The sequence below is a fragment of the Blennius ocellaris genome (genome assembly GCF_963422515.1).
Source record: "Blennius ocellaris genome assembly, chromosome: 3".
NCBI classification, from domain to species: domain Eukaryota; kingdom Metazoa; phylum Chordata; class Actinopteri; order Blenniiformes; family Blenniidae; genus Blennius; species Blennius ocellaris.
In genome coordinates, this window is record NC_137652.1 from 30,349,462 (window position 1) to 30,377,121 (window position 27,660).

Consider the following 27,660-nt stretch of genomic DNA (forward strand, 5'->3'; position numbering starts at 1 on the left):
GCTCTCCCTGGGTGTGGAGGACACGCCCACTGGGTGTGGAGGACACGCCCACTGGGGGGGTGGAGGACACCACCACAGGTGAGCTCTGCTCAGGTGGGCGGGGCTTGGTGGCAGCCCTCGTCATTGACGGGTTAATCCTCCAATCAGGCCAGGGCGAGTCCGGGGGCGGGGCTTAGCGGAGCAGCAGGTTAGTCTGTGAGAGCGGAGGAGGCTGCAGACTGATCCCGGTCCTGAACCGTCCTGCACGGCCACAGTCCCGGTCCTGATCCCGGTCCTGATCCCGGTCCTGGTCTCGGTGGTCCTCCCCCCTTCTGACTCACGGTGCTCAAGTGGGTAACAGCTGATAGTGTGTGTGTGTGTGTGTGTGTGTGTGTGTGTGTGTGTGTGTGTGTGTGTGTGTGTGTGTGTGTGTGTGTGTGTGTGTGTGTGTGTGTGTGTGTGGGACGGGGATATCAACGTGACTGCACAGCACCCACACATTGTGAATGAGTTTGAAATCAATATTTTTCAGAGTAGAATATTATTGATAATAAGTATTTTCAATATAAAAGTATGCCTCGTCTGTATGGAAATAGAATGTATGAGTATAAAATAAAATCTCCATGTTCAGTTCTTCTCAGAGATTCACTCTTTCACTAACTTCTAATATCACCTGTTCTCACTGATCAATACAATGACGTCATGACAGAGGTCTCCAGGGCCGCCCCTGGCCAAGTGGGGGCCCTACCAGGGTTTTATTTTGGGGGGCCCCTTCCAATAGCATAATAATAATTATAATAATAATAATAATAATAAATTAAACAGTGGAACAAGAACTTTACAGATGTTATGTTACTGCTGGAGTTACTGTTGTAGTTACTGCTGGAGTTACTATTGGAGTTACTGTTGGAGTTACTGTTGTAGTTACTGTTGGAGTTACTGCTGGAGTTACTATTGGAGTTACTGTTGGAGTTACTGTTGTAGTTACTGTTGGAGTTACTGCTGGAGTTACTGTTGTAGTTACTGCTGGAGTTACTATTGGAGTTACTGTTGGAGTTACTGTTGTAGTTACTGTTGGAGTTACTGCTGGAGTTACTGTTGTAGTTACTGCTGGAGTTACTGTTGTAGTTACTGTTGGAGTTACTGCTGGAGTTACTGTTGTAGTTACTGTTAGAGTTACTGTTGGAGTTACTGTTGTAGTTACTATTGGAGTTACTGTTGGAGTTACTGTTTGAGTTACTGTTGGAGTTACTGTTGTAGTTACTATTGGAGTTACTGTTGGAGTTACTGTTGGAGTTACTGTTGGAGTTACTGTTGTAGTTATTGTTAGAGTTACTGTTGGAGTTACTGTTGTAGTTACTATTGGAGTTACTGTTGGAGTTACTGTTGGAGTTACTGTTGGAGTTACTATTGGAGTTATTGTTGTAGTTACTGTTGGAGTTACTGTTGTAGTTACTGTTGTAGTTATTGTTAGAGTTACTGTTGGAGTTACTGTTGTAGTTACTATTGGAGTTACTGTTGGAGTTACTGTTGGAGTTACTGTTGGAGTTACTGTTGTAGTTACTGTTGTAGTTATTGTTAGAGTTACTGTTGGAGTTACTGTTGGAGTTACTGTTGTAGTTACTGTTGGAGTTACTGTTGGAGTTACTGTTGTAGTTACTATTGGAGTTACTGTTGTAGTTACTGTTGGAGTTACTGCTGGAGTTACTGTTGTAGTTACTGTTGGAGTTACTGTTGTAGTTATTGTTGGAGTTACTGTTGGAGTTACTGTTGTAGTTACTGTTGTAGTTACTATTGGAGTTACTGTTGGAGTTACTGTTGGAGTTACTGTTGGAGTTACTGTTGGAGTTACTGTTGTAGTTACTATTGGAGTTACTGTTGTAGTTACTGTTGGAGTTACTGTTGTAGTTACTGTTGTAGTTACTGTTGTAGTTATTGTTAGAGTTACTGTTGTAGTTACTGTTGTAGTTATTGTTAGAGTTACTGTTGGAGTGACTGTTGAAGTTACTGTTGTAGTTACTGTTGGAGTTACTGTTGTAGTTACTGTAGGACTTACTGTTGGAGTCACTGTTGTAGTTACTGTTGGAGTTACTGTTGTAGTTACTGTTGGAGTTACTGTTGTAGTTATTGTTGGAGTTACTGTTGTAGTTACTGTTGGAGTTACTGTTGTAGTTATTGTTGGAGTTACTGTTGTAGTTACTGTTGGAGTTACTGTTACCTCTGGAGTTATCTCTGGAGTTACCTCTGGAGTTATCTCTGGAGTTATCTCTGGAGTTATCTCTGGAGTTACCTCTGGAGTTACATCTGGAGTTATCTCTGGAGTTACCTCTGGAGTTATCTCTGGAGTTACCTCTGGAGTTACCTCTGGAGTTATCTCTGGAGTTATCTCTGGAGTTACCTCTGGAGTAATCTCTGGAGTTATCTCTGGAGTTATCTCTGGAGTTACCTCTGGAGTTATCTCTGGAGATACCTCTGGAGTTACCTCTGGAGTTACCTCTGGAGTTATCTCTGGAGTTACCTCTGGAGTTATCTCTGGAGTTACCTCTGGAGTTATCTCTGGAGTTACCTCTGGAGTTATCTCTGGAGTTACCTCTGGAGTTATATCTGGAGTTATCTCTGGAGTTACCTCTGGAGTTATCTCTGGAGTTACCTCTGGAGTTACCTCTGGAGTTATCTCTGGAGTTATCTCTGGAGTTACCTCTGGAGTTATCTCTGGAGTTATCTCTGGAGTTACCTCTGGAGTTATCTCTGGAGTTACCTCTGGAGTTATCTCTGGAGTTATCTCTGGAGTTACCTCTGGAGTTATCTCTGGAGTTATCTCTGGAGTTATCTCTGGAGTTACCTCTGGAGTTACCTCTGGAGTTATCTCTGGAGTTACCTCTGGAGTTACCTCTGGAGTTATCTCTGGAGTTACCTCTGGAGTTACCTCTGGAGTTATCTCTGGAGTTATCTCTGGAGTTACCTCTGGAGGTTTTGCTACCCACAAGGTGGAAGAGATGCTGAACCGGCTTTCTGAAATCTACAACGAGCACGGAGCCCTGGAGAGGTTCTAAAGAAAAACAATAAAGATAAAGTGTGTGAACGATCTAATAAGTGGTTCCCTGAAGTGAATCATCCAAAGGAACAAGATGGTTAATCCGTGATGACGGCACCACGTCTCCACAGACTGAGCTGTGTGACATCTAGCATTTACAAGCAGTTTTCACGCGTTCCGTCGTAACGTCATTGTAACTAACCAGGTCTTGTTTGGCGCTACGACTGCAGACTGAGGCAACGCAGCCGCTGAGCAAGGCAGTGTGAGGCTGTAGGGGGCGCTCCGCCACCAGCCGTTCATTCATATTTTCTAACCCACAGAACTTTAGAATGAAGTGACACTTTTGGTCCATCAGCAACTAAAAAACAAACTACAAACTACTGAAAATGAAAGCTGGATTTTTAACCATAAAATGAGTCTTTTAGTGTCTTCATGTGAAAGAGAACGTTAATCACTGTGTTTATATAGGTTTCATCATTCTATCATTCTACACCTCCATTCCTCATTCTATCATTCTACACCTCCATTCCTCCTTCTATCATTCTACACCTCCATTCCTCCTTCTATCATTCTACACCTCCATTCCTCCTATCATTCTACACCTCCATTCCTCCTTCTATCATTCTACACCTCCATTCCTCCTATCATTCTACACCTCCATTCCTCCTTCTATCCTTCTACACCTCCATTCCTCCTCCTATCATTCTACACCTCCATTCCTCGTTCTATCATTCTACACCTCCATTCCTCCTATCATTCTACACCTCCATTCCTCCTTCTATCCTTCTACACCTCCATTCCTCCTCCTATCATTCTACACCTCCATTCCTCCTATCATTCTACACCTCCATTCCTCGTTCTATCATTCTACACCTCCATTCCTCCTCCTATCATTCTACACCTCCATTCCTCCTTCTATCATTCTACACCCCCATTCCTCCTTCTATCATTCTACACCTCCATTCCTCCTTCTGTCATTCCACACCTCCATTCCTCCTTCTATCATTCTACACCTCCATTCCTCATTCTATCATTCTACACCTCCATTCCTCCTATCATTCTACACCTCCATTCCTCGTTCTATCATTCTACACCTCCATTCCTCCTTCTATCATTCTACACCTCCATTCCCCCTTCTATCATTCTACACCTCCATTCCTCCTTCTATCATTCTACACCTCCATTCCTCCAATCATTCTACACCTCCATTCCTCCTTCTATCATTCTACACCTCCATTCCTCCTTCTATCATTCTACACCTCCATTCCTCGTTCTATCATTCTACACCTCCATTCCTCCTTCTATCATTCTACACCTCCATTCCTCCTTCTATCATTCTACACCTCCGTTCCTCCTATCATTCTACACCTCCATTCCTCCTTCTATCATTCTACACCTCCATTCCTCCTTCTATCATTCTACACCTCCATTCCTCCTATCATTCTACACCTCCATTCCTCCTTCTATCATTCTACACCTCCATTCCTCCTCCTATCATTCTACACCTCCATTCCTCGTTCTATCATTCTACACCTCCATTCCTCGTTCTATCATTCTACACCTCCATTCCTCCTCCTATCATTCTACACCTCCATTCCTCCTCCTATCATTCTACACCTCCATTCCTCCTTCTATCATTCTACACCTCCATTCCTCCTTCTATCATTCTACACCTCCATTCCTCCTTCTATCATTCTACACCTCCATTCCTCCTTCTATCATTCTACACCTCCATTCCTCATTCTATCATTCTACACCTCCATTCCTCCTTCTATCATTCTACACCTCCATTCCTCCTTCTATCATTCTACACCTCCATTCCTCATTCTATCATTCTACACCTCCATTCCTCCTTCTATCATTCTACACCTCCATTCCTCATTCTATCATTCTACACCTCCATTCCTCCTATCATTCTACACCTCCATTCCTCCTTCTATCATTCTACACCTCCATTCCTCATTCTATCATTCTACACCTCCATTCCTCATTCTATCATTCTACACCTCCATTCCTCCTTCTATCATTCTACACCTCCATTCCTCCTTCTATCATTCTACACCTCCATTCCTCATTCTATTATTCTACACCTCCATTCCTCCTATCATTCTACACCTCCATTCCTCCTTCTATCATTCTACACCTCCATTCCTCCTACCATTCTACACCTCCATTCCTCCTTCTATCATTATACACCTCCATTCCTCCTTCTATCATTCTACACCTCCATTCCTCCTATCATTCTACACCTCCATTCCTCCTATCATTCTACACCTCCATTCCTCATTCTATCATTCTACACCTCCATTCCTCCTATCATTCTACACCTCTATTCCTCCTTCTATCATTCTACACCTCCATTCCTCCTATCATTCTACACCTCCATTCCTCCTTCTATCATTCTACACCTCCATTCCTCCTATCATTCTACACCTCCATTCCTCCTATCATTCTACACCTCCATTCCTCCTTCTATCCTTCTACACCTCCATTCCTCCTTCTATCCTTCTACACCTCCATTCCTCCTCCTATCATTCTACACCTCCATTCCTCCTTCTATCATTCTACACCTCCATTCCTCCTTCTATCATTCTACACCTCCATTCCTCCTTCTATCCTTCCACACCTCCATTCCTCCTCCTATCATTCTACACCTCCATTCCTCCTCCTATCATTCTACACCTCCATTCCTCCTTCTATCCTTCTACACCTCCATTCCTCCTTCTATCATTCTACACCTCCATTCCTCCTTCTGTCATTCCACACCTCCATTCCTCCTTCTATCATTCCACACCTCCATTCCTCCTTCTATCATTCCACACCTCCATTCCTCGTTCTATCATTCTACACCTCCATTCCTCCTTCTATCATTCTACACCTCCATTCCTCCTTCTATCATTCTACACCTCCATTCCTCCTATCATTCTACCCCTCCATTCCTCCTCCTATCATTCTACACCTCCATTCCTCCTTCTATCATTCTACACCTCCATTCCTCCTTCTATCATTCTACACCTCCATTCCTCGTTCTATCATTCTACACCTCCATTCCTCCTTCTCTCATTCTACACCTCCATTCCTCCTCCTATCATTCTACACCTCCATTCCTCATTCTATCATTCTACACCTCCATTCCTCCTTCTATCATTCTACACCTCCATTCCTCCTATCATTCTACACCTCCATTCCTCGTTCTATCATTCTACACCTCCATTCCTCCTATCATTCTACACCTCCATTCCTCGTTCTATCATTCTGCTGCTGCGTGTAAAGGTCAAGGTGTGAGCATGGACAGATTTGAGTTGGTTATGACCCTCTGGAACCTAGAGGGTCCAGAGGGTCCAGAGACAAGGTGTCCAAACTTCACTTTTCACCAATGGCCACATGTGGAAAATACACTACCCGCCAGGCCACTCACTCCAGGTGATGCATATTTTATTGATTATACTATACAATCATCAAATAAAATCAGGTCAATGTCTCAAATAAAAAATCAATGTAGTGCAGGGGTTGGCCCTACACGGTGGTACATTTGAAATGGTGCATTCTACTGTATTGGGGGCTCCCGGTGTTTGTCCCAGGGGGACTGCCGTGGTTTGGCCGAGGAGGCGGATCGAGTTCTGCTGGCCACAAGGAGATTTGTGGTACAAGGTGTGGGAGCGGAGCCCCCCAGCTGGTGACGGAGGACGCAGACCCTGTGGTGGTGGTCAGTGTGGCTGTCTGGAGACGACACGGGACCAGCATCTGTTTTTTCCATCAGCGGTTTGGCGCCAAGGCGCGACGCTGCGTCCCTCCTGGCACATTGGAGGCGCAGGGAAACAGCTGAGGGTGCTGGTGGACGATGTGAGCTGCTTTTCCTCAAAGACTCGGTGTCAGGGAAGCGTTTTCTGGTGACTCCGGCTCGCAGCTGAGGCTCCTCCCTCCAGCTGAGGCTCCTCCCTCCAGCTGAACCTCCTCCCTCCAGCTGGGGCTCCTCCCTCCAGCTGAGCCTCCTCCCTCCAGCTGAACCTCCTCCCTCCAGCTGAGCCTCCTCCCTCCAGCTGAGCCTCCTCCCTCCAGCTGAACCTCCTCCCTCCAGCTGAGCCTCCTCCCTCCAGCTGAGCCTCCTCCCTCCAGCTGAACCTCCTCCCTCCAGCTGAGGCTCCTCCCTCCAGCTGAGCCTCCTCCCTCCAGCTGAGCCTCCTCCCTCCAGCTGAGCCTCCTCCCTCCAGCTGAACCTCCTCCCTCCAGCTGAACCGCCTCCCTCCAGCTGAACCTCCTCCCTCCAGCTGAGCCTCCTCCCTCCAGTTGAACCGCCTCCCTCCAGCTGAGCCTCCTCCCTCCAGATGAACCTCCTCCCTCCAGCTGAGGCTCCTCCCTCCAGCCAGCCCGGGACACAGGACCTCCGTTGACCAACGGTTCCCCCATCTCATCTTTTGGCAGTAGGTCAGCGACTGTATGTTTCCACGCACACCAGTTTAAGTTGGACTTTGTGATCGCCCCCATTACTGTTCCCCTTATCGGTGCTGATTTTCTCTTTGCTCATGATTTGCTGGTTGATGTCGAGAACCGCCGGTTGATCGATGCAGTGTCATTTGCTACCTTTCCGTGTGAGACCGGGGGACCTGGGCCGTTAGCCCGCGTTCATTTTTTAGCATCAGAGAATGTGTTTCAGCGTTTGCTGGTGGAAAACCCGCCTCTGACCAAGCCTGTATTCTCCACCACGGTGACGAAGCACGGCGTCGAGCATTTCATTGCTACCACGGGCCCGCCGGTTTTTGTGGTTTTTAGACGCGGAGAAGCTAGCTATAGCTAAAGAGGAGTTTGCCAATATGCAGCGTTTGGGCCTCGCCGCGTCACATGGTGCCGAAGGCAGACGGGTCATGGCGGCCATGTGGAGATTTTCACCGCCATAACAATATCACTGTGTACGATCGCTATCCCGTTTCTCATATTCAAGACTTTTCTGTGTGTTTGGCACGTCTGTGTTTTCTAAAGTGGACCTGGTGGCGGTTCTCACCAGGTTCCTGTGTGCAGATGATGTGCCTAAGACTGCAGTGATCCTCCGACAGGGGCCCCCAGTTTGTGCCAGAGCTTTGGTCTGTGATGGCGGGGTCTCTAGGGGTGCAGGTACATCGTACTACTGCATACCACCCTCAGGCTAATAGCTTGTGTGAGTTTTCACCGCTCCCTTAAAGCAGCGCTGCGTGCTGCACTGTCTGATGGTAGCTGGACCGTTTGCCTTGGGTGATGCTGGGGTTGTGTTGGGCTCCTAAGGAGGACCTAAATGCGTCGCCTGCCGAGCTCGTGCTTTGTCAGCCGCTCCATGTTCCTGGGGAAGTTTTACCTGAAAGTTCTGCTCCTCGACCCCGGTCTGAAGCCGGTCCACTGTCCTCTGGTGGTTTTTCCACTCCGGGCCCCATTCACCACTGTTTTCCACCGTCGTTTGTTCTGGCGGAGCTCAATTCGGCCCGTTTTGTTTTTGTGCGGCATGATGCTCACCGCTCGCCCTTACAACCCCCGTATGATGGCCCCTTCATAAGGGGGCCATCGTTCCAACACAAGGTTTCCGTGCTGGATGAGGGTGGGCAGGGAGCACATTTGGTTAGACAGACTTAAGCCTGCTCATATGAAGGCTGATGAGGCCATGGTTCCGGCCCAGGTTCCCCGTCGTGGTCGTCCTCCAAGACCCCCAGTGGTTTCTCCTCGTGCTGGGCGTTCTGGCTCACAGCCTGTGGATGACTGTTTTTCTCCTCCTCATGGACGCCCTGCTCGCCAAGCCTCGCCTGCTGGGTGTTCGGGGGGAGTCTGTGGTGGCCACTAGGACCCAGGCCTCTCACCCAGCAGGACTGTGGGAAGGGGGCGTGGTTCACGTGGGTCTGGGCCTCTTTATATATGTATGTATGTATGTATATATATATATATACACAGGTGCTGGTCATATTATTAGAATATCATGAAAAAGTTGATTTATTTCATTAATTCCATTTAGAAAGTCAAACGTGTAGAATGTATATATTCATTCCAAACAGACTGATATATCTCAAGGGTTTTTTGCCAAAAAAAGGATGATTATAGCTGACAACCAATGAAAACCCTAAATTCATTATCTCAGAAAATTAGAATATGGTGAAAAGGTCAGATATTGAAGACACCTGGTGCCACACTCTAATTAGCTAATTAACTCAAAACACCTGGAAAAGCCTATAAATGGTCTCTGGGTTTGATTCTGTATGACACACAATCACGGGGAAGACTGCTGACCTGACAACTGTCCAAAAGATGACCATTGACACTTTAAAGAAGGAAGGCAAGACACAAAAGGTCCTTGCCAAAGAGGTTGGATGTTCACAGAGCTCTGTGTCTAAAAGCACATTAATAGAGAGGCGAAGGGAAGAAAAAGATGTGGTAGAAAAAAGTGTACAAGCAAGAGGGATAACCGCACCCTGGAGAGGATTGTCAAACGAAACCCATTCAAAAATGTGGGGGAGATCCACAAAGAGTGGACTGCAGCTGGAATCAGTGCTTCAAGAACCACCACGCACCGACATAGGCAAGATCTGGGCTTCAGCTGTCGCATTCCTCGCGTCAAGCCACTCTTGAATAAGAGGCAGCGTCAAAAGCGTCTCACCTGGGCTGAAGACAAAAAGGACTGGACTGCTGCTGAGGGGTCCAAAGTTCTGTTTTCACATGAAAGTACATTTTGTATCTCCTTTGGAAATCAAGGTCCCAGAGTCTGGAGGAAGACAGGGGAGCCACAGAATCCACGTTGCCTGAAGTCCAGTGGCAAATGTCCACAGTCAGTAATGGTCTGCCCCCCCCCCCTCCACAGTAATGGTCTGGGGCGCCATGTCCTCTGCTGGTGTTGGTCCACTGTGTTTCCTGAGGTCCAGGGTCAATGCAGCAGTCCACCAGGAAGTTTTAGACTTTATGCTTCCTGCTGCTGACCGACTTGATGGAGGTGAAGAATTCCTTTTCCACCATGACTTGGCACCTGAACACGGTGCCAAATCTACCAGTACCTGGTTTAAGGACCATGCTATCCCTGTTCTTAATTGGCCTGCAAACTCCCCTGACCTGAACCCCATAGAAAACCTCTGTTATTGTGAAGCGGAAGATGCGAGATGCCAGACCAAACAATGCTGAAGAGTTGAAGGCCACTATCAAAGCTCTCATAACACCTGAGGAGTGCAACAGACTGATGGACTCCATGCCACGCCGCATTGCTGCAGCAATTCAGGCAAAAGGAGCTGCAACCAAGTATTGATTGCCGTACATGCTGAAACTTTCCATGTTCATACTTTTCAGTTGGCCCACATTTCTAAAAAAACATTTTTTGTATGAGTTGTAACTAATATTCAAATTTTCTGAGATACTGAATTTGTGATTTTCAGTAATTGTCAGTACTAATCATCCAAATTAAAAGAAATAAACATTTCAAATATATAACTCTGTGTGTAATGAATTGATATAATATGTAAGTTTCAAGTTCTGAATATAATTACTGAAATAAATCAACTTTTTCATGGTATTCTAATAATATGACCAGCACCTGTATATATAAGTAAAATTCCCCTCTCGCCCTTCGCGGGCGGTCACCTGTTTTTCTATTCCAAGCTGGGAGCTTGAGGGTCCTGGTCCTCTACCAGAGGCCTGGGAGCTTGAGGGTCCTGGTCCACTACCAGAGGCCTGGGAGCTTGAGGGTCCTGGTCCACTACCAGAGGCCTGGGAGCTTGAGGGTCCTGGTCCTCTACCAGAGGCCTGGGAGCTTGAGGGTCCTGGTCCACTACCAGAGGCCTGGGAGCTTGAGGGTCCTGGTCCACTACCAGAGGCCTGGGAGCTTGAGGGTCCTGGTCCTCTACCAGAGGTTGTTCCAGGGATCTGCTGTAGCCACTCCTCCAGTTTGGGGGTTCCTGCCCCGAGGGCACTACTGTCACCTTCACCTTCCAAGCCTCTCCAGCTCCATATATACATATATATATATATATATATATATATATATTATCGGCCGATATTGACTTAAAAATGTAATATTTGGAAACGTGACAGATATTTGGAAATATCTGTCACGGATACGGACAGGACCCAAGTGCAGGACTCTGGAAACAGGCTGGGTTCAAACAAGTCTTTTATTTGAGGACAGCACAGACCGATGATTCGCCGGTTGCTCCTTGACATGAGGAGCACAGCAGACTGGACTCCAATGACTGGACAGACCGGACGAGACATGGACGACTAACACTGGACAGGACGGACGGGACATCGATAACAAACAACCCGACGCTGAACAAACACACAGACAGGACATATATAGGGCAGGGTGATTACAGAAAGTGGCCACAGGTGTGGTGCTGACAGCCCAGACCTATGGCCCGCCCACTCTTAAAGGGGACCTCACCCTACACCCTGACAATATCGGTATCGGATTTTTACAACCGATATTGGAATTTCCGAGTGTGCTTGAACGCAGCATGGGACGTTTACGGGTGCGCGCTTGATGACGTTTAACAACAACAAATACAACACGCTGGACTCGTGGCTAAGAAGGAGAAGCCCAGGGAATGAAATGTCCGTGGAGGACTGGAGGCTCCACCAGGCCCTCTTCCCTGCTGGACCAGTACCTGACTGCACCCTGCACCAGTGTTGACAGTGAACCACTGTTCAGCACTGGTACCAGTACCTGACTGCACCCTGCACCAGTGTTGACAGTGAACAACTGTTCAGCACTGGTACCAGTACCTGACTGCACCCTGCACCAGTGTTGACAGTGAACCAGTGTTCAGCACTGGTACCAGTACCTGACTGCACCCTGCACCAGTGTTGACAGTGAACCACTGTTCAGCACTGGTACCAGTACCTGACTGCACCCTGCACCAGTGTTGACAGTGAACCACTGTTCAGCACTGGTACCAGTACCTGACTGCACCCTGCACCAGTGTTGACAGTGAACCAGTGTTCACACTGGTGCCAGTACCTGACTGCACCCTGCACCAGTGTTGACAGTGAACCACTGTTCAGCACTGGTACCAGTACCTGACTGCACCCTGCACCAGTGTTGACAGTGAACCACTGTTCAGCACCAGTACCTGACTGCACCCTGCACCAGTGTTGACGGTGAACCAGTGTTCAGCACTGGTACCAGTACCTGACTGCACCCTGCACCAGTGTTGACAGTGAACCACTGTTCAGCACTGGTACCAGTACCTGACTGCACCCTGCACCAGTGTTGACAGTGAACCAGTGTTCAGCACTGGTACCAGTACCTGACTGCACCCTGCACCAGTGTTGACAGTGAACAACTGTTCAGCACTGGTACCAGTACCTGACTGCACCCTGCACCAGTGTTGACAGGGAACCAGTGTTCAGCACTGGTACCAGTACCTGACTGCACCCTGCACCAGTGTTGACAGTGAACCAGTGTTCAGCACTGGTACCAGTACCTGACTGCACCCTGCACCAGTGTTGACAGTGAACCAGTGTTCACACTGGTGCCAGTACCTGACTGCACCCTGCACCAGTGTTGACAGTGAACCACTGTTCAGCACTGGTACCAGTACCTGACTGCACCCTGCACCAGTGTTGACAGTGAACCAGTGTTCAGCACTGGTACCAGTACCTGACTGCACCCTGCACCAGTGTTGACAGTGAACAACTGTTCAGCACTGGTACCAGTACCTGACTGCACCCTGCACCAGTGTTGACAGGGAACCAGTGTTCAGCACTGGTACCAGTACCTGACTGCACCCTGCACCAGTGTTGACAGTGAACCACTGTTCAGCACTGGTACCAGTACCTGACTGCACCCTGCACCAGTGTTGACAGTGAACCACTGTTCAGCACTGGTACCAGTACCTGACTGCACCCTGCACCAGTGTTGACAGTGAACCAGTGTTCAGCACTGGTACCAGTACCTGACTGCACCCTGCACCAGTGTTGACAGTGAACCAGTGTTCAGCACTGGTACCAGTACCTGACTGCACCCTGCACCAGTGTTGACAGTGAACCACTGTTCAGCACTGGTACCAGTACCTGACTGCACCCTGCACCAGTGTTGACAGTGAACCAGTGTTCAGCACTGGTACCAGTACCTGACTGCACCCTGCACCAGTGTTGACAGTGAACCAGTGTATTCATACAGAACAATGGACCTCTTACACATGAGGACATGGGGAAAGAAATAGACCAGTTATATGGACGAGTCAACTTCAGTCTTTGTTTTTGTTGCACTTTAAAGGAGGGCTGTTTTAATTTTGTGAGCATTTCTGTGCCTTTCTTGTTTATATTTGCACTATTTTGTTACTCTTAAAAGAGATTGAGCCCAGTTTGAGTCTATTATTTGACAAGTTATGTCCAGTTATTCATTCATTGACTGTTTACAACTAATGGACTGAAGATATGCCTCTTCCTTTTTTTTATATTGTCTGTGGTGTTGTTGAGTTTGTTGTTGAGGTTTCTCTCTAACACTAAATAAATATGGCACTTTTTTCCATAATGTAAGTTGTTGTTCTCTTATTTTTCTCAGTGTGTACATTTGGAAAGCCATGTTTGATTCACATATGCATCCAGTGGGGCATCACAATAAAATTAGGCATAATGTGTTCATTCCACAGTAGGAGTTATTTTATGTTGTTGTTACCGAACAGTTTTGATGTAAAAAGCCAGCAGATATCGGTATCGGTGATATCGGTATTGGTGATATCGGTATTGGTGATATCGGTATCGGAAATTAAGAGTTGGACAATATCGGAATATCGGATATCGGTAGAAAAGCCAATATTGAGCATCCCTATATATATATATATATATATATATATATATAGTGTGTGTGTGTTGGTGGTTTGAGGGTCTGGGCTGGAGCCTACTGCGTCCGGTTTTAGGCCACAGGACTTATGCTTGACTGAAATCAGCCTCACAGAGCCGTCCTGCACCACCCTGGCCGAGAGGGTCTAGAGTGGGAGTGTTTGAGGAACTGGATTGTGACTGCAGTGAGAACGTTAGCAGCTCAGCAGCCGTGTTGTTTTGTGCCGACTCACAGGAAGCGTTTGTTTGAAGACAATTCCTGCTCCTTTCAGTGACGATGCCGAAGCAGCAGAGCATCAGTGTCAAAAGTAGCTAAGCTAACGTTAGCTGCTAATGGATGTGATCATGAAACAGGAAAGTTCTGAATTGAAACTTCCCTAAACTAAGGATAAGAGCAGGATTGTGTGCAAAATATGAACGAAGAATTTTCCCATCACCAAGTTTCTGCTGAACAAGTAGCCACCAGCTGACACTAAGGTTATTACTACTGTGAAATAAACTATTCTGTCCACATTAGAGTAAAAAAACTGAATATGTCAATGTGATTTAGTTGTCAACATGTGTAAGTCTATTATTGATTCATTTATCTACCAAAATCTGTTTTAACTGAAACATGTTGATTCTTGTATCAAATATTACAATGTGATTAATTCCATTATACTAATCGTCTTCCTGGAGAACTGGCTTCCTCTTTGGGAGGAATGACTGCAGGTCGATAAAAATGCTGCCACCCAGTGGCTGAAGAGAAGAACTGCTGGTTCATGATTGAGGGAAACGCAACATGAGATTATTTCAAATGTCCCTGTGACTTCATTCTGTGTCGTCATGTTGTGGGTCTTCAGGTGTTGTCTGGTGTCCTGTGACGTCTGGCTGAGCCCTTGTCTGGGATCTGGAAGACAAAGTGGAGTGTAGGGAGCAAGGTGCATGGCAGGGTCCTGAGTGGGCTGGACCCCGACACAGCCAGCGGTGGCGTGTGATTGGTGCGTTGGCTTGTGGGCCGGCGTTGAGCCCAGCTTATTGTGGGAGCTGCAGCCCAGCCAGCCTCTCTGCTGAGAGGATGACCGGGGGGTTGGTTCTCTGAGCGTCCCCGGACCAGTCTTCATCTTTTTTTAACACGTCCATGGACCGGCTGTGATCTGACACACGCCTCCCCACTGACCTGAGTGTGTGTGTGTGTGTGCTTCTGTTGTGTACACACACACTGCTAACATGTCTCTGACTGTGGCTGGTAAGTTTCTGTCGTCTTCTCACCTCAGACCAGGAAGGTCCATCCAACCAGCTGCTCACACACACACACACACACACACACACACACACACACACACACACACACACACACACACACACACACACACACACACACACACTGACCGCCTGTTTCTTCCTCACTGATGGATTTCATTTTCTACTCGCTCTTCTCACATAATCACTGTAACGTCACTGTCAACTCAGACCACTGAAGTCCCTGAAAGGACGTCCATGTTGTGGTGGACGGGGGTCCTGGACGGGGTTGTAGTGGACGGGGGTCCTGGACGGGGGTCCTGGACGGTGTTGTGGTGGACGGGGTTGTGGTGGACGGGGGTCCTGGACGGGGTTGTGGTGGACGGGGGTCCTGGACAGGGTTGTGGTGGACGGGGGTCCTGGACGGTGTTGTGGTGGACGGGGTTGTGGTGGACGGGGGTCCTGGACGGGGTTGTGGTGGACGGGGGTCCTGGACGGTGTTGTGGTGGACGGGGGTCCTGGACGGGGTTGTGGTGGACGGGGGTCCTGGACGGGGGTCCTGGACGGGGTGACGGGTGAAAGGGAATCAGCTCTGCTCTGTCACACACACTTTGTCTTCAACATCATGTTATGTTCTAATCTAAAACCAGCTGGACCTGGAGACATTCAAGGTCGTCCTCAGGGTTTTCATCTTGAACAGAACGGTGACGCATGTTGTTATCGGTGTGTAGTAGTTCTAGATCCTCTGCTGGATTGACGAGCAAAGGCTCACTGGTGATTTCACTGTTGGACGGTTGGAACTGAACTGAAAATCATAACATTCTTTTAAATGACGTCTATCTTGAACAAGCGGATATTTTCGTTGAATACAATCTTAAAACACATTTCCCATATTTGTCTTCTCTAACTACCGAGAGAGAGAAAAAATCATGTGTATCTCAGCAGGAAATTCTTTAGCAGGTTTCCTGGAACGCAGCCTGGTGCTCTTGTTCTGCGGCTGATTCTAGTTGGGTAGCGCTGGTGAGGTACCTGGTGAGGAACCTGGTGAGGAACCTGGTGAGGTACCTCTCAGACGGAAGTATTTCTACTCATACTGACAGATTATACTCCCCTTCACAAAGCAGGATCCAGATTATAGAGCATGTTCCTCCACAAACTGATGCAACTTTAGATGCATTTAATGGAGACTCATCATCCTGTCAGCACAGTGTGGCGACCATAAAACTCTGCTCACACCTGTCTGTCTGTCTGTCTGTCTGTCTGTCTGTCTGTCTGTGTGTGTGTGTGTGTGTGTGTAGACCTGACCAGAGGAAGCATGACAGAGTTCCACCAGAAGCTCCGTCAGCAGCATGAGAACTCGATGCACCGCGAGCTGGAAGCTCTGCTGTGTACAGCAGACCCGGCCGAGGCTGAGGTGAGAACACTGACTGAAACCGCCTCTTCCCCACAAGAAGACAGAAATGTGACTCAGTGATATTGAGCGGCCTCAAATCGTCTTCAATAAAAAAATATTCAAAAGTCTCCAGACTAAGATGGATTGAAATGTCATCTTTATGTACATGCGAGCTTTGCTGGGTCACACAAGTTCACGAGGGTCTGGGCCTCTTTCATATCGTATATTTAGAGTACAAATATTTGAAGTCCATTTGGTCAGAGTAACAAACACAAAGAATGATTTGTGTCTTTGTGGGACTTGAGGTGAACAACCCAGAGGTCGTACAGTCAGTCCACTGCTCTGATCCAAAGTCTGGCTGCAGACCAGGATGTCTACATCAGACCTCCTTTATTGTGCCAAATACAACTCAGTCAGTCGATCAAGATACTTTTACTGAGACAACTAACAAGTCCACATGAGTAACCATTGGAGATTGTGGAAAGGAAAAACATATTTGTGAACAGGAAGAAACCTGTTGCACCAGAATCAGAGGTGGAGACTTTCTGTAGAGGGAGGGGAGGAATGTTTGTCACATGGCACTGTGGAACAAAGAGGATGAGGAATAAATGAAGATCAGCATGGTGAAGGGTTGGGTTAGGGTTAGGTTAGGTTAGGGTTAGGTTAGGGTTAGGTTAGGGTTAGGGTTAGCTGTCAGAATGATTAGAAAATGGTCCAGGGTGGCCGGAACCAGCTCAAACTGTAAGTCGTATTGAAAAGGGTTAGGGTAGGGTTAGGGTTAGGGTAGGGTTAGGGTTAGGGTTAGGGTAGGGTTAGGGTTAGCTGTCAGTTTCATTAGAAAATGGTCCAGGGTGGCCGGAACCAGCTCAAACTGTAAGTCGTATTGAAAAGAAAAGTCTTGAGCCCAACATGTCGAGACTGTGTCAGACTGGGATCTGGTTCCACATGACACGAGCCTGGTAGGGTTTGGGCTAGGGCTAGGGCTAGGGTTAGGGCTAGGGTCCAGACTGTGTCAGACTGGGATCTGGTTCCACATGACACGAGCCTGAAAGCTAAAAGCTCCGCCTCCATTCTCCTTGTGAAACCCTAGGAACCTCCAGTTAGCCAGCACTCTGAGAACCAAGTGTTGTTCTTGTACTAACAGTTCCTTAAGATATGATGGAGCCTGGTTGAGCTTTATAGGTTAGAAGAAGGATTTTAAATTGTATTCTCGATGTAACAGGAGCCAGTGAAGAGAAGCTGATATTGTAGTGATGTGATCTCTCCTGCTGGTTCTTGTCAGGACTCTCACTGCAGCATTTTGAATCAGTTGAAGGCTTTTTAAGAGTTAATGGGAGACCTTGATTATTTACAACAGTCTTCTCTGGAGGTAACAAATACATGAATTAGTTTTTCAGCGTCACTCCAAGATCAAGTTGTTTGTGATTTTAGAAACATGATGCAACAGTCCTACAGATTAGTTTGATGTGGGAGTTGAAGGATAAATCCTGGTCAGAAGTAAGTCCAGGTTCCTCACAGTGGTACTGGAGGTCAGTGTTACTAGATGTTAAGATCATTTTTCTCTTTGATGTTTCGGGCCAATTGTAATAATGTCTGTTTTATCTATTTGATTTTTTTCCTGACATGTGCCTTCTCTTTGTTTCAGACCTCCAGAAAAGATTTTGATGGCTTCAAGAAACTTTTCCACAGATTCCTGCAGGTCAAAGGTCCTTCAATCGAATGGGCCAAGATCAACCGTCCACCCGAAGATTCGGTAAGCAGGAGCCCTTCACACGTCAGTGCTGATATCAGGCTAGTCTGAAGCTGCTCAGTTTGAAACTAGGTGACCTCTAAGGCTGTGTTTACACCAGACCATGTAGAGAAGACACACACAGAGTAGATCTTTCATCTAATAAACATCACGTCTGTGTTCACATGGTCACTTTTGTACTGAATGGGAATATCCTTCCATTCAGTCAGTGGATCAATCCCATAATGCTTTGTGGCATGAACTACATTGAGCTTTAGCAGGAAGTATTGAAGATGATTTGTCAGCTGGTTGTGTTTCTTTATACAGTGAAACACAAAGAAATATATTCATCTTGTTCTGATCAGGAAACAAGAGCAGAGTTTCTTCTGAGTCTTCGGACGCATTTTCCTCTAAACATTGTGAAGAGTCACGTGACGACAGTCTGACTCCTCTGGAGACCCGATCAGAACCATGTGTTCATGGGATGGACAGGAACCAGAACTCTGATCCTTCCTGAATGGACCCGATCGGATCAGGATCTAAAATTCACATTGAGGTTTTTACTTCATGTTAGGGATCGGGGGATTGTACCACATGATTGGTTCCTGACAGTCTGTGAAATGTGCAGATTAATGGAAACATCAGAAGTTCTACCTGCTGATATCAGATGTAAAAGACGATGCAGTGCCTCTGAAGGTTCTTCTGTCCAGTGGAGCTGAGTTGGTCTTTGCACTGTGAGAAATATAGCAGTTATACTGCATTTCAGTCCTTCAGTCCTCCATAGTGCTCTGGTCATAGTGATAGAGGAAACAGGTCCTCCATAGTGCTCTGGTCATAGTGATCGAGGAATAAGGTCCTCCATAGTGCTCTGGTCATAGTGATAGAGGAAACAGGTCCTCCATAGTGCTCTGGTCATAGAGTGATAGAGGAAACAGGTCCTCCATAGTGCTCTGGTCATAGTGATAGAGGAAACAGGTCCTCCATAGTGCTCTGGTCATAGTGATAGAGGAAACAGGTCCTCCATAGTGCTCTGGACATAGTGATAGAGGATACAGGTCCTCCATAGTGCTCTGGTCATAGAGTGATAGAGGAAACAGGTCCTCCATAGTGCTCTGGTCATAGAGTGATAGAGGAAACAGGTCCTCCATAGTGCTCTGGTCATAGAGTGATAGAGGAAACAGGTCCTCCATAGTGCTCTGGTCATAGTGATAGAGGAAACAGGTCCTCCACAGTGCTCTGGTCATAGTGATAGAGGAAACAGGTCCTCCATAGTGCTCTGGTCATAGTGATAGAGGAAACAGGTCCTCCATAGTGCTCTGGTCATAGTGATAGAGGAAACAGGTCCTCCATAGTGCTCTGGTCATAGTGATAGAGGAAACAGGTCCCCCATAGTGCTCTGGTCATAGAGTGATAGAGGAAACAGGTCCTCCATAGTGCTCTGGTCATAGAGTGATAGAGGAAACAGGTCCTCCATAGTGCTCTGGCCATAGAGTGATAGAGGAAACAGGTCCTCCATAGTGCTCTGGTCATAGAGTGATAGAGGAAACAGGTCCTCCATAGTGCTCTGGTCATAGAGTGATAGAGGAAACAGGTCCTCCATAGTGCTCTGGTCATAGTGATAGAGGAAACAGGTCCTCCATAGTGCTCTGGTCATAGTGATAGAGGATACAGGTCCTCCATAGTGCTCTGGTCATAGAGTGATAGAGGAAACAGGTCCTCCATAGTGCTCTGGTCAAAGTGATAGAGGAAACAGGTCCTCCATAGTGCTCTGGTCATAGAGTGATAGAGGAAACAGGTCCTCCATAGTGCTCTGGTCATGGAGTGATAGAGGAAACAGGTCCTCCATAGTGCTCTGGTCATTGTGATAGAGGAAACAGGTCCTCCATAGTGCTCTGGACATAGTGATAGAGGATACAGGTCCTCCATAGTGCTCTGGTCATAGAGTGATAGAGGAAACAGGTCCTCCATAGTGCTCTGGTCATAGAGTGATAGAGGAAACAGGTCCTCCATAGTGCTCTGGTCATAGAGTGATAGAGGAAACAGGTCCTCCATAGTGCTCTGGTCATAGTGATAGAGGAAACAGGTCCTCCACAGTGCTCTGGTCATAGTGATAGAGGAAACAGGTCCTCCATAGTGCTCTGGTCATAGTGATAGAGGAAACAGGTCCTCCATAGTGCTCTGGTCATAGTGATAGAGGAAACAGGTCCTCCATAGTGCTCTGGTCATAGTGATAGAGGAAACAGGTCCTCCATAGTGCTCTGGTCATAGAGTGATAGAGGAAACAGGTCCTCCATAGTGCTCTGGTCATAGAGTGATAGAGGAAACAGGTCCTCCATAGTGCTCTGGCCATAGAGTGATAGAGGAAACAGGTCCTCCATAGTGCTCTGGTCATAGAGTGATAGAGGAAACAGGTCCTCCATAGTGCACTGGTCATAGAGTGATAGAGGAAACAGGTCCTCCATAGTGCTCTGGTCATAGTGATAGAGGAAACAGGTCCTCCATAGTGCTCTGGTCATAGTGATAGAGGATACAGGTCCTCCATAGTGCTCTGGTCATAGAGTGATAGAGGAAACAGGTCCTCCATAGTGCTCTGGTCATAGTGATAGAGGAAACAGGTCCTCCATAGTGCTCTGGTCATAGAGTGATAGAGGAAACAGGTCCTCCATAGTGCTCTGGTCATAGAGTGATAGAGGAAACAGGTCCTCCATAGTGCTCTGGTCATAGTGATAGAGGAAACAGGTCCTCCATAGCGCTCTGGTCATAGAGTGATAGAGGAAACAGGTCCTCCATAGCGCTCTGGTCATAGAGTGATAGAGGAAACAGGTCCTCCATAGTGCTCTGGTCATAGAGTGATAGAGGAAACAGGTCCTCCATAGTGCTCTGGTCATTGTGATAGAGGAAAAAGCTCCTCCATAGTGCTCTGGTCATAGTGATAGAGGAAACAGGTCCTCCATAGTGCTCTGGTCATAGAGTGATAGAGGAAACAGGTCCTCCATAGTGCTCTGGTCATAGAGTGATAGAGGAAACAGGTCCTCCATAGTGCTCTGGTCATAGTGATAGAGGAAACAGGTCCTCCATAGTGCTCTGGTCATAGAGTGATAGAGGAAACAGGTCCTCCATAGTGCTCTGGTCATAGAGTGATAGAGGAAACAGGTCCTCCATAGTGCTCTGGTCATAGTGATAGAGGAAACAGGTCCTCCATAGTGCTCTACTGGGTGGAGGTACAGTGGGACGGACACATGAGTCAGAATGTGTGGAATCTGGTATCGTAGCAGGCGCCGCTGTGTTCAGTCTCAGACCCTCACTTCCTCACTTCCTCTCTTCCTCTCTTCCTCTCTTCCTCTCTTCCTCACTTCTTCTCTTCCTCACTTCCTCTCTTCCTCACTTCCTCTCTTCTTCTCTTCCTCACTTCCTCTCTTCCTCTCTTCTTCTCTTCCTCACTTCCTCACTTCCTCTCTTCCTCTCTCCCTCACTTCCTCTCTTCTTCTCTTCCTCACTTCCTCTCTCCCTCACTTCCTCTCTTCTTCTCTTCCTCACTTCCTCTCTCCCTCTCTTCCTCACTTCCTCTCTCCCTCACTTCCTCACTTCCTCTCTCCCTCTCTTCCTCTCTTCCTCCCTCCCTCTCTCCCTCTCTCCCTCACTTCCTCTCCCTCTCTTCCTCCCTCCCTCTCTCCCTCTCCCTCTCTTCCTCTCTCCCTCTCTCCCTCTCTTACTCCATCCCTCTCTCCCTCTCTTCCTCTCTCCCTCTCCTCCTCTCTCCCTCTCCCTCTCTCCCTCTCTCCCTCTCTTCCTCTCTTCCTCTCTCCCTCTTCCTCTCTCCCTCTCTTCCTCACTTCCTCTCTCCCTCACTTCCTCTCTCCCTCTCTTCCTCTCTACCTCTCTTCCTCTCTCCCTCTCTTCCTCTCTTCCTCCCTCCCTCTCTCCCTCACTTCCTCTCCCTCTCTTCCTCGCTCCCTCTCTTCCTCTCTCCCTCTCTTACTCCCTCCCTCTCTCCCTCTCTTCCTCTCTCCCTCTCCTCCTCTCTCCCTCTCCTCCTCTCTCCCTCTCTTCCTCTCTCCCTCTCTTCCTCTCTTCTTCTCTTCCTCTCTCCCTCTTCCTCTCTCCCTCTCTTCCTCTCTCCCTCTTCCTCTCTCCCTCTCTTCCTCCCTCCCTCTCTTCCTCTCTTCCTGTCTTCCTCTCCCTGCTGAGCCGAGTATTGACGGCTCGCTGTGCTCGCTGGAGAGTCAGTCGCTGTAGTAAGAACGGCGGCTGTGATCGGGTGGAGGCTGGAGGGTGCAGGCTGGAGGCTGGAGGGTGGGGGTGCAGGCTGGAGGGTGGAGGCTGGAGGGTGGAGCCTGGAGGGTTGGGGGTGCAGGCTGGAGGGTGGAGGGTGGGGATGCAGGCTGGAGGGTGGAGGCTGGAGGGTTGGGGGTGCAGGCTGGAGGGTGGAGGGTGGGGGTGCAGGCTGGAGGGTGGAGGGTGGGGGCGGTCAGCAAGGATAGCTCAGACTGTCTGTCATGGTGTGTAACATATGTGTAACTCCAGCCAACATGTGTAACTCCAGCTAACATGTGTAACTCCAGCTAACATGTGTAACTCCAGCCAACATGTGTAACTCCAGCTAACATGTGTAACTCCAGCTAACAGCCAACATGTGTAACTCCAGCTAACATGTGTAACTCCAGCTAACATGTGTAACTCCAGCTAACATGTGTAACTCCAGCCAACATGTGTAACTCCAGCTAACATGTGTAACTCCAGCTAACAGCCAACATGTGTAACTCCAGCCAACATGTGTAACTCCAGCCAACATGTGTAACTCCAGCTAACATGTGTAACTCCAGCTAACAGCCAACATGTGTAACTCCAGCTAACATGTGTAACTCCAGCTAACATGTGTAACTCCAGCTAACAGCCAACATGTGTAACTCCAGCCAACATGTGTAACTCCAGCTAACATGTGTAACTCCAGCTAACAGCCAACATGTGTAACTCCAGCCAACATGTGTAACTCCAGCTAACATGTGTAACTCCAGCTAACATGTGTAACTCCAGCCAACATGTGTAACTCCAGCTAACAGCCAACATGTGTAACTCCAGCTAACATGTGTAACTCCAGCCAACATGTGTAACTCCAGCTAACAGCCAACATGTGTAACTCCAGCTAACATGTGTAACTCCAGCCAACATGTGTAACTCCAGCTAACATGTGTAACTCCAGCCAACATGTGTAACTCCAGCTAACAGCCAACATGTGTAACTCCAGCTAATATGTGTAACTCCAGCTAACATGTGTAACTCCAGCCAACATGTGTAACTCCAGCTAACATGTGTAACTCCAGCTAATATGTGTAACTCCAGCCAACATGTGTAACTCCAGCCAACATGTGTAACTCCAGCCAACATGTGTAACTCCAGCCAACATGTGTAACTCCAGCTAACATGTGTAACTCCAGCTAACATGGATCCACCACTTTGTTGGACAAGAGTTAGTTTGTGGTTTCAGGTTGTTCTGCTCGGGTCCTTTCATCCAGAGTCTCTTCGTTTGTGAGCTGAAGACTCAACGTTGTGATAAACATCCAACCAGACCAGCAGAGTAACCAGAGCTGAGGACAGACAGCGTGACATTCTCTCTCTCTCTCTCTCCCTCTCTCTCTCTCTCTCTCTCTCTCTCTCTCTCAGAAGGTTAGCACTAAGAATAGTCTGACCGCTGCAGCATGTCAGCGTCTGCTTTTAGCTTGTCTGCTGGAGACTCAGACGTCCAGAAGGCATCAACACCCCAGCATGCAGCCTGACACATGCTTCTCTCTCTAACTTCATCAATTGTACCAGTAAAGCAACAAGATTCACCCCCATTCATAAGAAAACCCCTTAAAAAGAGGGCCAAACTATAAAATGTGGTATTGAAACACGTATTGTGAGCACTGAATGTTATGTATTCATAAAAAAAGGTTTGAACCCCTATAAAAAGACTAGTTTTCTATTGTCTGTACATCTTTACATGAGTGTGTGTGAGGTGTGGCCAGTACAGCAGTGAAGTGGCCATCAGGAGGACCAGGACTTTCTCCGCAGGCCGCCATGTCTCAACCTGTAGGGCTTCATGTGACCAACGTCCAGGGGGACACGTCCTGCAGGGAATGACTGGAAGAAGAGAGAAATGTATATATAGTGACTAAATAAACCTCCATCATATACTGATATTCAACAACAGGCTAAGAGAAGAAAATAACATTAAGCCGTGTGGGTTTTAAACTGAAAGCTCGGCTTCACTTCCTGTTTCAAACTCTTGTTCTCTATAAGGAAAGCCTGTCTGGTGGAAACAGCGCCACCAAGTGACGGAGCTGTGGAGACCTGAAATGAAGATTCTGTTCTGAAAAACACTGAAATAATGACTCAAGATGTAGTTTCCTCTGCACTCAGTCACAATACATCGTCTACCTGATCCATGCTGTTTTACAATGCTAGATAGAATATATGTTGACTTTGACCTGATCCATGCTGTTTTACAATGCTAAATAGAATATATGTTGATTTTGGAGCTCTCAACATGCAGAAAGTGAGTTGAATTTGAGCTGAATTGTTTTCATGCACACAGTTTACCTGATGTTAACATAACAAGTGTTTGGGCTCATGTTGCCTGCAAACAAACACTGATGAAACACAGTGATGACATCACACACCTCGTATCCTCTGAGATCATATCATGTAAGCATACGAAGGTCAAAGGTCATTCAGTCACTGTCCATATCCTCTACGGTCAGCCACAAAGGTCAGAATGATAGAGTCCATTGTGTCTCCTGTCCTCTGGGTGTTTGATCACAATCCAGAAACACTTTGTGACGTCATGATGTGAAGACCAGCAGAGGTTTGGATCTTAACGGAGGTGTGTGAGTTCCTGGTTGAGCAGGTCCAGGGCCTGGGTCTGATTGTGAGTGTGCTGTCAGATCCAGGCCTATGACAGCATCAGGGCCAAGGGGCTCCCTGACAACATCTCGTCCAGCCTCAACAAGCTGGCCGTGGTCAAACTGAACGGAGGTCTGGGAACCAGCATGGGCTGCAAGGGCCCCAAGAGTCTGATCAGCGTCCGCAACGAGAACACCTTCCTGGACCTGACCGTCAAGCAGATCGAGGTAGGGCTGCAGCCACACGCCGCAGCAGGAGCCCTGCAGCTCTGCAGCATCACCACTCTTCATCGTTGTTATTTTTCAGCATCTTAACAAAACCTACAACGCCGACGTGCCGCTAGTTCTCATGAACTCTTTCAACACTGACGAAGACACCAAGAAGATCCTGCAGAAGTACAAACACCACCAGGTCAACATCCACACCTTCAACCAGAGCAGGTACACACACACACACACACTGGAGAACCTGACCAGTGTTTGGTGCTGCACTTCACACAGTTTTCCCACAATGCCTCTGGTCTCTCAGGTCAAACACACTTGTTCCCTGGCAGGTACCCCAGGGTGAACAAGGAGTCCTTGCTGCCCATAGCGAAGACCATGGGGATGAGTGGTGACCTGGAGGCCTGGTACCCTCCAGGGCACGGGGACATCTACGCCAGCTTCCACAACTCGGGGCTGCTGGACAAACTCCTCTCTGAGGGAAAGGAGTACATCTTTGTGTCCAACATCGACAACCTGGGCGCCACGGTGGACCTCTTCATCCTGCACCACCTGATCAGCCAGCCGGCCCACAAGCAGTGCGAGTTCATCATGGAGGTCACCGACAAGACCAGAGCAGACGTCAAGGTGAGTCCCGGGGCGGTCTGGGGTCAGGCTCCACGCGTCCCTGACCTCCTGCTGCCGCCCACAGGGAGGCACCCTGATCCAGTACGACGACCACCTGAGGCTGCTGGAGATCGCCCAGGTCCCGAAGCCCCACGTGGACGAGTTCAAGTCTGTCACCAAGTTCAAGATTTTCAACACCAACAACCTGTGGATCTCTTTACCCGCCATCAAGAGGCTGCAAGACACAAACGCCTTGGATCTAGAGATCATCGTCAACCCCAAGGTGAGCGGACGAAGGGCGCTGCAGTTCAGCCCGTCTCTCAGCAGGACGGCGTGGACACTTTACACTGTAGTGTGGAACTTGAAAAATGCAACATGAGCATTTCTTGAAGATAAAACAGGTTTTGTGACTGAGAGGCAGTGGAGGTCAGAGAAGCAGAGTGACCTGAGGTCCACGGGGTTGAATCCCCGACTCCACACCTCCTAGCACGTGTCGTTAAGGTGAACTCCCAGTAGGACGGACGAGATGAATACAGTGTGCCTTGGTCTTCCCGTTGCAGACCTTGGACGGCGGTCTGAACGTCCTCCAGCTGGAGACGGCCGTGGGCGCTGCCATCAAGAGCTTCAACAACGCGCTGGGCGTGAACGTGCCGCGCAGCCGCTTCCTCCCCGTGAAGACGTCGTCAGACCTGCTGCTGGTGATGTCCAACCTGTACAGCCTGGACGCCGGCTCGCTCACCATGAGCAAGAAGAGGGAATTCCCCACCACACCGCACGTCAAGCTGGGCAGCTCCTTCACCAAGGTCACCCTGGAACACTGCTCGTGTTGTCGCTCCGCTGACTGCTGCTGGAAGCTCAAATCAATCGGTGATTGTTTCATTTAAAAATGGGAAGGGTGTCAACAGTCTGGACGTTTCCTGTCGTGCAGGTGCAGGACTTCCTGTCCAGGTTCGAGAACATCCCCGACATGCTGGAGCTGGACCACCTGACCGTGTCCGGAGACGTCACCTTCGGAAAGAACGTCTCTCTGAAGGTAATGCACACGCAGCAATGGCAGTGTTAAAAGTGAGCTGTGGAGCCACTGGAGCGTCCGGGAGGAGCTGCAGAGCTGCAGGTTCACTTCATCTCTCCGTCTCCTGTTGTTTCATGGGATCTGTCCATATGGAACATTTTCATGGGTGTTGTTTCTACATTTGAAGACTCACACGTAGAAAAGCCTTGAAGCTGCTCCACAGTGAAGTGTGGAGTCGTGATGCTGCCAGATGAGTCTGATCACATTGAACTCTTCATCTTCTCAGGGAACCGTCATCATCATCGCCAACCATGGCGACCGCATCGATATTCCTGCTGGAGCCGTGCTGGAGAACAAGATCGTTTCAGGAAACCTGCGCATCCTCGACCACTGAGGCCTTCTGGGAAATACACGGCACACAAATACCAAGAGCACTGATCAATGTGGTGGTTGTGATGAACGTGTCGAATGTCAGGACTGTTCCAGAATCACTTTGTCTCAGACTCATTTCTCAGGAAGTTCAATCAAGAGCCTTCGATTATCTCAATAAATGAAGTTCAGCCTGGCGCCGCTCAGTTTCCTGTTCCCTCCACACCCCTTCAGAGGAAGTTCACTGGTGGAAGCACATCACAGGTTCTTTCTGCAGTGCCACCACTGAAGAAAGGTTTGTTTACTTTGAAAAATGAGAACAAAAGCATCAGAGAGGCAGTGGAAACAAATGTCTGCAGTTCTGGTACATAAAGATCCAGTGGGGAGAGCAGAACCTCAGACTGTTCATACAGAGCACGCGTCTTCATTGTCTTG

General features: G+C 48.1%; 1 protein-coding gene across 2 annotated transcripts; it reads left to right on the top strand.

Moving 5' to 3' along the window:
* Nucleotides 1-223: 223 nt before the first annotated feature.
* Nucleotides 224-27,422, top strand: LOC308146398 (UTP--glucose-1-phosphate uridylyltransferase-like). 2 transcript variants are annotated; one of them, XM_080518187.1, is made up of 10 exons: nt 14,854-15,020; nt 16,312-16,427; nt 18,052-18,159; nt 25,059-25,244; nt 25,324-25,457; nt 25,571-25,865; nt 25,930-26,127; nt 26,405-26,647; nt 26,773-26,877; nt 27,143-27,422. In XM_080518187.1, the coding sequence occupies exons 1-10, from the start codon at nt 15,002-15,004 to the stop codon at nt 27,248-27,250; spliced, it is 1,512 nt and encodes a 503-aa protein (XP_080374313.1). In that variant the 5' UTR covers nt 14,854-15,001; the 3' UTR covers nt 27,251-27,422. The 2 variants fall into 2 exon arrangements, with proteins under 2 accessions (XP_080374314.1, XP_080374313.1); XM_080518188.1 differs by lacking the exons at nt 14,854-15,020; nt 16,312-16,427 and adding an exon at nt 224-329.
* Nucleotides 27,423-27,660: the final 238 nt, after the last annotated feature.